The following is an 11170-nucleotide window of genomic DNA, read 5'->3' as shown; positions in this document are numbered from 1 at the left end:
ATCTTTTTATTAATGTTTTCGACCTATTTTATGCTATTTACCTATTAAAACTATTGAAATTTTATTTTTTAACAAATTTAATTTACTATATTCTAAAATATGCCAATCATTTTAAAGTTTTTAAATAATTAGTTTTACAGTTTATAAAATTGGATAAAAATTGTAGTCGTTAATACCGCATATGTTACTTCCTCTGGCTAGTTTTATATATCCCTTTTCTCCCCAAGTGCTCCCCCATGAATTTTTGAGGAGAATGTATTTATCAGTATATCCTACAGCAACAACTCCATGTACATGAGGACCGCAATCTGTGATATTATAAATACCGTTTGTGTACTCTCTCCAATAATTTGCACCAACTGAGACAGAAACTGGTCCAATTTTCTCTAAAATAAATACAATATTTTATAGTAAGTATATAAGTATATTCATATGTTTCATATTTTTATATTATTTATGTAAAAATTATCTCCCATTGTCTTAAATTTGCAGTTGGGACACATAAAGGAAAAGCGAGAAATAATTTTATGGTCTCCCTTTTTCTTCAATCTTCTTCAACACCGGAGGGAGTGCAGTGGCCCTCGTGATGTCGTGTATTATCCGTTTCCAAAGATTTTTGCCTCTTCTTTGACCTTCTACATTTCCTTGGATAATTTTTCCATGTTTTCTGCGTCTGCTCTCATACCATATTCAAAGAATATTAATTGTTGATGGACTTTGCTGCATAGCCGTTTGCTGACTTTTAGCTTATTCTACTTCTTCTTTCTTCTTGTACGCAGGCTTTAAAGCCTGTTTCTTCTTCAATATTAGCCACCTAAATTGTTTAAATTAGCGCACCATCTTTTTCTTGGTCTGCCAATACTTCTTCGTCCATTTGGTGACTTATCTCGTACTATTCGTACTATCCTATCCTCTGCCATTATACTAATGTATTCGTTCAACTCCTGTTTCCGTTTTGTCACCCATTCCTTTATGTCTTCTATATTGCATTCTCTTCTTATGTTTTCGCTTCTCTTCCTCTCCAACAGACTTTTCCATAATATTAGTGGAAGTATTTTCATCTCTGTTGTTTCTAGTAGTCATCTCGTTTTAGATGTGTCAGCATTTGTCTTCGCCTTTAATTATAAGTTTGACCAATAATTAAAACTATGAGCAGGACTATTCCCATTAATAACTCAAACCAATTAGAAAGATAAAATTTAGATTTAAAAATTTAGAATTTTAATAAAAAAATGATATCAAATATATCAAGCTAGATTATAGAAGATTTCAGGCACATTCCACATAGTGCAACCAAAACTTACATCCTACAAAAAATCAAATATAACGATACTCAAAACTTGTATCTGCTAAAATGACAAATATAAATAACTACTTGACAAGTATGAAGAATTTGAAGAAAACAATCAGACGGTTACTGCTGTAACCAGATCAACCACAAAAAAATGAATATAGCTTTAAAATAAAGCAGATAATGGGCATGATGCGGACTTAATGTGTAACGTGGAACGTGGACGTTTTTGCAGCATATTAAACCATAAACTATAAAAGACTGCACTCCAAAGTGTACAAATTGCTAAAAAACATCAAATTAACATAGCATAAACGATGTTTATAGTAGACAGTATAGTATACATAAAATAAAATAATTTATATACATAAAGTACACAGCTATTGGTGAACATGGAAGATTATTTTCGGAGGAAGAGCTTCTAAGATCACTAGATAAACTGAAAGTTTACTATGAACAGAACCAACTGAAGCTAAACTAGTTAAAAATATAGATGTGTGCTTTCTATTAAAATACTAAAGAAGCTGACAAAAAACTTAAAGACCTCCTTATACAAATTCCAGGTCCCAGATCACTCACATACAAATAATACTGTCAGAAATAAACATAAATAAATTCAAATATAAAAGTTTTGCCAAGAATCAATATCCTGAAGACACTAACAGGTACAACTGGTCCTAGACATAGCCGCTCTAGTCTAAAAACTCCTTACAAACGTTTCAGCGGTGGACACTGCATTAAATAAGATAGGTGGAATCATTACAGGGTTACTCAGATCTATCTGATTTTCTAAAATGTGCTACATCGCATTAACAAATTCACCTTTGATAAGAAAAGCTGTAGTCACAAAAGCCGAGAAAGACAAAGCCTCTGAACTTATCTAGATCTAAGCCCATTGCCACTCTCTGCACGATCACGCCAGATAATCTACAGTTTCTTTCGTTACACAAAATAGTTAAAGACGAAAGGCAGAACTTTAAGTCGAGTATAAACAGGATCTATCTGCTGGATTAAAATTACCTTTCTCCATAAGGAAACCTCTAAACCGACTTCGGAGTGGAGTTACCTACTGTAAGTACAATCTAAAAAAGTGGAGATAAGCTGAAGATAATCTGTGTAACTGTAACGCTGTACAAATTAATGATTATCTGCTGGTGTGTAAGCAGCTGCAATTACCCTGTATTCAGGAAGACTTAAAGCAACCCAACGAAAGAGTTCTAGAAGTGTCACACTTTGACGAGAACTAATTTAATCCACTAAAAATACAAGTTCTCAGGTTATTAGAATGAGAAATCATCATGATATTAAAGCGGTCATGGTTGCGCTGAGAAACCCTAAGGTGTACTTTGGACTAGTGTGAAAAAGCTGATAATAATTCGATACATTGGCGAAAAATAGTAGTTTTCTGCAGGTATGGTTCGAAGGTTTCAGTAATTAAAGAGCAGATGAACTTTACAGAAGAGCCACAGTTACAAAATATTTCGGTCCAGAAATCACAGCATAACTGTCCAGAATTCACGCATAACACTGTATGTGTTGCATGAGAGCAACACGTATCATCACAATGTAAAATTTGTAATAAATTGATATGTGGTAATAGGGCTAAAATACTACTACTACTAAGGATTTCCACAGTTTTCACTGTCTTCCTTCACTCAACCGTTTTCTCCAATTTTCCCTGTCATTCCAGTCTCCATCTCGCAAGGTTCTTTTCTCCATAGCCTCGTCGATTTCATCTCTGAATGACCTTTGGGGGTCTTCCTCTCTTTCTTCTTCCAATCGGGCTCCATTCTGTGATTTTGTTTATCCAGCGTCCTCTGTCCGCTCTTCTGACGTGGCCGTACCAGGATAGTCTCTTCTCCTCTATATAGTCGATTATGTCTGATTGCACTCCCATTCTCCGCTTAATCTCTGCGTTTTCAATTCTGTCTCTTTTTGTAAGTCTACAGCTTCTCCTCAGGAACTCCATTTCTACTGCTCTTATTCTACCTCTATTTCTCTTGTTTATTGTCCAGTTTTCGGACCCATATGTCAGGGTACTTCTTGTCAGGATATTATATATTCTCTTTGTTGTCTTTATCGTAATGTTTTTATCCCACAACACTGAGTTTAGTTGTCTTATACAGTTTCTTGTTTGTCTCAGTCTGTTGTTTATATGTTCTTCTGTTGTTCCCTGGTTCGATATTATGGTTCCTAAATACTTGAATTTATCTGTTCCATTTATTTGTCTTCCCTCGTCTATCTCTAGGTTTCTCATATCCTTGTTTTCTGTTGTTAGGTATTTGGTTTTCTCTAAGTTTATTTCCATTCCGTTGTTTTTATATTCTTCTTCTAGTTTTCTGAGCATAAAGCTGAGATCTTCTTCATCTTGTGCGATGACTACTTGATCGTCGGCAAAACTTAAGGTGTATAGGTATTCGTCTCTTACTGGTATGCCCATTCCTTCGCACTTTCTCCTCCATGGTTTAAGTGTCTTTTCCAAGAATATTTTAAACAGAGTAGGGGACGAAGCACAGCCTTGTAGAAGTCCTTTTGTCGTCTTAAATGGATTGTAGGCTTTATTTCCACATTTAATAGCTACTTTGTTTTCTTTGTATAGTGAATAGGGCTAAAATACTGCGGAAAATACAAAGGAGCTTTCCAGTGCAGTCAGAATCGAAATACGCTGGTATACTTACCAATAGCGGAAATTAAATCTTTTTCAGTTGGATTTACTCTCTTATATCCTGAGATAGAAGTTATAGCTTTTTGTACATTTTTCCTACACTTGGTCTCTTTTGCAACGTATGGATAATTTGCTTCAGAGCTTAGACCTTCTGATTTAACAAAATCGAAGGCCCGATCCAAGAACCCGCCGTTACAACCACTGTTTTTCGTAGAGCAATCGATCAGATGTTGAGGGCTTAAAGAAATTTTTTGTTTTTTCTGAATTGCCAGTTGTCCCTCCAGGGCGCCACCCTAAAAAATAACATTTTATTGTTTAACTTTTGAGTTTAGTTTAAAACGTAGCTTTAAGTAAATAAGTAGTTGAAAAACTTACATAGATCATGGAATTTTTATAATAATCAATATAAAACTTTAGAGATGTACTCAAAGAACGATCAAAACTCTAAAGAACAAAAAAGCAGAAGGTCCTGGCGGAATACCAAATGAATTGATAAAAAACGGATCGGAAAAGTTATTCCGTATGATACATAAAATGTTTGAGAGAGCACTGAATGGAGAAGACTTACCGGCAGAATGGACCCAAGCATATATGACATCAATATACAAGAAAGGAAATAGAAAAAACTGCGAAAACTATCGGGGAATCAGCATTATATCGTCTATAGGCAGACTGTATGGAAAGACCATAAAGGAAAAATTAGAAATATATGTACAAGATAAAATCGGAGAAGATCAGGCAGGTTTCACAGCGGGGAAAGCATGCTTAGATCACATTTACACGGTCGAACAACTAATAGAAAAAAGAATGGCCAAAAATAGATCCGTCCATCTGGCTTTTGTTGATCTTAAGAAGGCATATGACTCAATACCTAGAACCAAGCTATGGGAAGCAATGGAAAACATCGAAGTTCCACGAAGATTAATAAATGCGGTAAAAGCACTCTACAAGAATAACGAAGTAGCTATCAAAACGGGCAATAGAATATGCAGTCCATTTAAGACGACAAAGGGACTACTACAGGGTTGCTCCACATCCCCCACCCTGTTCAAAATATTCCTGGAAAAAACCCTGAAACCATGGAAAAGAAAGTGCGAAGGAATGGGTATACCAGTAAAGAACGAATATCTATATACGCTAAGTTTTGCCGACGTCCAAATAGTGATCGCACAAGACGAGGATGACCTCAGTTTTATGATGAGAAAACTGGAGCAGGAATATACAAAGAATGGGATGAAAATAAACCTAAAGAAAACTGAATACCTAACAACGGAGAATACAGAAATAAAACAGCTGGAAATAGACGAAGGTAAACAAATCAAAGGAACAGACAAGTATAAGTATTTAGGTTTCATAATATCAAACAAAGGAACAACGGAGGAAGATATAAAAAATAGACTAGAACAAACAAGAGACTGCATACGAAAATTGAACCCGGTACTATGGGATAAGAACATCAGCATGAAAACAAAGAAAAAAATATATAATACCATGACAAGAAGTATCCTCACTTATGGGTGTGAAAATTGGACAATAAATAAGAACACCAAAAACAAAATAAGAGCAACAGAGATGGAATTTCTAAGGAGAAGCTGCAGAGTAACAAGAAGAGATAGGATAAATAACATGGAGATTAAGAGGAGAATGGGCATGAACTCCGACATAATAGACTACATCGAACAGAAGAGGTTAACCTGGTACGGACATGTCAGAAGAGCAGACCAAAATCGGTGGATAAATAGAATAACAGAGTGGAGCCCGATAGGAAGAAGAAAGAGAGGCAGACCCCGAAGATCTTTCAGAGATGAGGTGAACGAAGCAATGAGTAGAAGAAACCTACAGGAAGGGGACTGGCTAAACAGGAAAAATTGGAGAAAACGGTTGAGTGAAGGAATACAGTGAAAACTGTGGAAATCCTTGTATATATATAGATGTACTCAACCTAATTTTGAACAAAATTTTAACATACCAAGTTTCAAAATACGTGGGTATGATTCACTTATGATTCCATTTTTAATTCAATTTGTTACTGCAAACATTTATAACATTTTAATTGGAAAGTCTATTATATAAATTGTAGAAACAATATTAATTTTAACACGTTTGAGGGATTATAGAAAAGACTTTTTTTAACATATTATTAACACTGCCAATATAGCCACAAACCTAAACAGTCTAAATCAGAGAATAAGGGGAGAAATATATGTATGATATAAAAATAAATGTGACCTAATTAATTATCAGTATTATTAATTATAATAATTATAAATATATTATTATTTAATTACAGTATTAATTTGAAGTGACCAAATTAATTAAATGTGAAATATAAATAAGAAATAGAAGTTTTAAAAGTTTATGAAGAATAAATTAATGACCTATTATTTTCAGATGATACAGTTTTCATAAGTGACAAAGGTAAGGATGCCCAGAAAATACTATAATTTAGCTATAAGCTATAATTATAATTTGGTATGCCGCTTCTTTCATTGTATAATTAACATACTATGACTTACTGAACGGCTAATATTCAAGTCACAAAAAATACTCAATAATACTTACAGCACTAAATGCCCAACACCCTCCACAGTTACCCTGATTCCTTACAGGTAATACCGCGCCTTTGCTTCTCCAATCAACAGATGCTGCTGATTGTTCATTTGGATCAGCTTTGTAAACTCCCAAAGTATTTCTAAGCAGCAGGTCTGTATTAATTTTGTTATTTAACAAAGACTGGAACTGTTCGTCGGTCCAATCGGAAAATTGATTAATGCCTTTGCGCCATTCAATCTCACCCCTTTCATATTTTTCGTTGTGCTCTTCAATGCCACGAAGGATCTTTTGAAAAATTTCAAATCTAAATTTGTCTTCTGCAGCTTCATAATACCTCTCATATTTAACCTAAAAACAAAAGTAAAAAATGTATCTTTAAGTTACTTATACAGCTCTAGGTAAATAGTTCTACATTATCGGTAATTCAGGACATAAAAGCAATTGAAGAGATTAAAAAGTATGTTTTAAATTAAAAAAATTTGCACAATACGGAAAAATAAATATGTTAACAATTTTTAAGTAACAAATCAAATATAAATATAATTTTTGAAGAAACATCTTCTTTTTTGAATGCCATCTCGGTTTACACGTTGGTAACCATAGATACTGGCCACTCTAATTTTCGAAGCAATTATTCCAAAAATTATTATAAGCTCCTACCATATTATTCTTTAAATTCTTTTAGACAGGCATATTCTTTTTTAGTACCTTTTTGCTCCTATTCTGGATTTTGAATAAGCAAGATTGAGTTTACACCAACTCTTTTGACTTTTACTCCAAATTCTGGTTGCAACATTATTATCATATTCTTGAAACCAATTAAAGAGATAATAGAATTCGAACAATACTTAACTGACTCCTGAAACCTAAAACCTCCAACACATGGTATTTATAGACTAAACAATTCAATAATCAAAACAGTCGCAAATGTCCAAGATAAATGGTAATTGAGAAACCAAATTTAAATAAAAATAAACTCCGAAACAAAAGCGAAAATAAGGCAGGGAGGGAACTTCCATAAAGGAAGGAAGGAGAGAAAATTTGAACCAAAGGAAACTAAACAGCATTATCGAGAATATATTAAATTTTACATGGCTGTGTAAAATGTTGCTGCAATATTCAGTTCCTAAACAACGAACCCTCAATCATAATAGGAGACCTAAACGCAAGATCCCCAAACTGGAACGACAGAGCTACGAACAGAAACGGAAGACTACTAAACATATACATAGAAAATAATGACGACGTTATGGCAATGGGCCCCACAGACCCAACGCATTACCCAGGAAACGGACTTCCTACACACATAGACATTGTAGTAGCAAGAAACCTAGGACTACAAACAGAAATACAAACATTAAACGAAGGCACAACGGACCACAACCCCATCCTATTAGAACTAGGAACGTGGGAAGAAGAAAGTACAATCAAAAGAGTTAAAAAGAAAACAAAGTGGACAAACTTTAAAAGACTCGTGAGCACTGGAATTAACATAGTTCCAGTGATAGACAACCCACGAGAAATAGAAGACAGAGTCCTAGAGTTGGAAAACATCATCCAACAAGCACTCAGAAACAGCACTACAGAAGAGGAAGTAGAAATGCACACGGGAAGATTTAAGGATATACCACAAGTAATAAAAGACTTAATAAGGGAAAAGAACAGAGCAAAGCAGACAGCGAGAAGGACAAGGAACCAGGCAGACAAAAATAGAGCAAATAGGCTAAACAGAGAGGTCAAAACAGCACTACAACAACACCGTAGTAAAAGCTGGGAAAACCACATAAGAGACATGGAGGAGCAAGGACCAAATATGCAAAATATTTGGAGGCTCCAGAGAATACTGAGAAACGACAGAAAGCAAATCCCTCCATTACATGGAGAAAACGGAATAGTCTACACCACAGAGGAAAAAGCAGAAGTAATGAGGAGTACTCTCGAAAGAGAGTGTACATTAAATTACCACCCAGATGAGGACATCGACTTCATAGAAGAAGTCGAAAGACAAAGAGGAAGACCCGAAAACCCGAACGAAATCATCCCTCCTACATCACCGGAGGAGATAAACGAGCTAATTAAAAATAGCTCGCCGAAAAAAGCACCTGGTCCTGATCAAATAACGAACAGGGCTCTAAAATACTTACCAGCGAGAGCCATAGTATATCTAACAAATATTATTAACGCGATGCTAAGATTCAAGAAATTCCCAAACAGATGGAAAGAGGCTCATGTCATAATGTTACCAAAGCCCGGAAAAAACAGCACATTCCCGCAAAACTACAGGCCAATAAGCTTACTACCTGCAATCAGCAAGATTGTAGAGAGAATAATACTCGTCAGACTCCAAGCTGAAACAGATAGATTAGATATAATACCCGAAGCCCAATTCGGTTTTAGATCAGAACACTCCAGTGAGCTACAAGTACTCAGATTAACAGAGTACATAGCAGCTGGATTTAATGACAAACAATTCACAGGAGCTGTCTTCCTAGATGTAAGCAAAGCTTTCGACAGAGTCTGGCATAAAGGACTTATCTACAAAATGAGACGATACGGCTACAGCGGAGCAATGACAAGACTAATCTCTTCGTACTTAAGCAATCGTAGTTTCAGAGTCCGGATAGGACAAGTCCTATCCGAACTCGGGAACCCGGAGGCTGGAGTGCCACAGGGAGCGGTACTGTCACCTCTACTGTATACGATATACACAGCAGACATACCTAGAACACCAGGTACACTACTAAGCCTCTATGCCGACGACACAGCGATAGCGGCCAAACACAGAAATGTAGACATAGCGGTAAACAACTTACAAACAGCGCTAGATGACATAGAAGAATGGATTTTAAAATGGAAAATCGCTATAAACTCCGAAAAGACACAGGCTGTACTTTTCAAAAAGAGGCACCAACAACCAGAAGAACAGGTAACTGTGCAAGACAATCCTATCGAGTGGAAAAGTGAAGCAAAATATCTCGGAGTAATCATGGACAAAGGCTTAACATTTAGCAAACATGTAGAAGCTACAGTACAAAAAGCCAACATGGCAAGAGCATCAATAAGAGGCCTAGCAGGAAGAAAAAGCAAACTTAGATTGAAAACAAAAATAAAATTAATAAATTGTATAATTCTTCCTATACTAACATATGCATCTCTCGCATGGGGACACATATGCAATACATCAAAAAAGAAAATACAAGCGGCACATAACAAAAGCCTAAGAGAAGCAGTCAACGTACCGAGATACGTAGCAGAAAGATTTCTCTTTAGAGAACTACAACAAATCAGAGTGACCGACACAATGAAAGAAAAAGCTAGGACAAAGTTCGCGGAGATAGAGAACCACCCCAACCACATATTGCGAGAGATATTGAGGTATGACGCTTTCCAAAGATGGAAGCACAAAAGACCCAAACAACAAATAGTAGAATAAAATCATAATACTAGAGAGAAAATCAACAATCACACCAGAGAGAAAACAAAACACCAGAGAGAAAACACTTCAAAAAACAACAACAACGCACAATGAAGATAGTTCGTAGCTCATAACCCTTGTGGACAATCGCAACGTACAGCGTGGACCCAGTAAATTTTATGTAGATAATTTATTATATAAATATGCACTAATTCTGATTTTATGTTTCAGGCATCCTACAAAAAAAATCCAAAAAACAACAAAAAAACGGCTTCGGCCACCAAAAAAATCAAAAAACTACTAACAAAATCCGGCGCAAGCCACAAAAAAATATTAACAAAAACCACTAAAAACTCGGGCATGTAGGGCCCAACCCCTTGAGCACCAAGTCGCCGAACTGAGCCTAGCTCAGAGCGGAGACTTGAGGCCCAAGTAAGCAATTTTAGTTCGCGGATAAGCCACATTAAGATAACAGGAATATAGCGACAATGCGCTGTCCTGAGTTTTGAATTCGGTTAGGAAACCATGTTGGGGTTCTATTACCCAGGATCTCCACATGAAGAGCATTTGGCTGATAGTTGTGCCCCTATCGCGCATCAGAGTGCTATAGGGGGGAAAGGGATGGTCTGGAGCATTCGAGCGCGGTGGAGTGACTCCTGTTTTTACTCGAGTTAATACACCTCGCTCCAATGAATTGTTACACCCGAACGTAATTCTTAGGGGTGAACATTTCTCACAGGCTGGGTTTAATTAAATTGCTTGCTTGCTTGCTATTCAGTGACTAGTCATCATTACTTTTCTTATAGAATCTAAAATTTTAAAATATCTGAGATGTTTATTAATTTTAAGCAAACATTAAAATATATTCATAAATTAAAGTCGAAATAAAGGAAATTGGAAATATTCATGAAATAATAAATGTGGTGAAAATAAGAACAGTACAAAAAATTTAATGAACAGATTAGAAAAATATTACGGATATAAGATGCTGAAAGAATCATTACGAAAAAAGATCTACTAAAATTTAAAATAGAAAAAAGTAATAAGACAAATATAACCAATGGAAGTTGAGATACTTTGGAAAAAAACAAAAACCTAGTCATTCTAAATGATGTAGTTATCATTACAAGAGCTAAACTAATATACTTACCTTGAAAGAGATCCATTGCTCGTAATCATCATCGTGTTCAGCGATGGTTGCCGCAATAAGACAAGCAATAACAACAAACAATAGTTTCATTATGCT

At 35.5% G+C, this 11170-nt stretch overlaps 1 protein-coding gene across 1 annotated transcript; it reads right to left on the bottom strand.

Annotated features, from left to right (window-relative positions):
* Positions 1-11170, bottom strand: LOC140449991 (cathepsin L-like proteinase). Its single transcript, XM_072543409.1, has 4 exons — positions 11075-11170; positions 6519-6857; positions 3970-4249; positions 1-386 (listed from the first exon to the last, which is right to left on the bottom strand). The coding sequence occupies exons 1-4, from the start codon at positions 11162-11164 to the stop codon at positions 142-144; spliced, it is 954 nt and encodes a 317-aa protein (XP_072399510.1). The 5' UTR covers positions 11165-11170; the 3' UTR covers positions 1-141.

The sequence above is a fragment of the Diabrotica undecimpunctata genome, chromosome 9 (assembly GCF_040954645.1).
Source record: "Diabrotica undecimpunctata isolate CICGRU chromosome 9, icDiaUnde3, whole genome shotgun sequence".
NCBI lineage: Eukaryota > Metazoa > Arthropoda > Insecta > Coleoptera > Chrysomelidae > Diabrotica > Diabrotica undecimpunctata.
This window is presented reverse-complemented; position numbering and strand designations above follow the sequence as displayed.

Bases quoted from the DNA above. Each gene is read 5' to 3' on its own strand.
- LOC140449991 (XM_072543409.1), bottom strand. From the start codon at position 11,164: ATGAAACTATTGTTTGTTGTTATTGCTTGTCTTATTGCGGCAACCATC. The intron at 6,858-11,074 runs GTAAGTATATTA...TTTTGTTTTTAG, and splicing joins AGCAATGGATCTCTTTCAAG to GTTAAATATGAGAGGTATTA. The intron at 387-3,969 runs GTAAGTATACCA...TATTTATTTTAG, and splicing joins AGATTTAATTTCCGCTATTG to AGAAAATTGGACCAGTTTCT.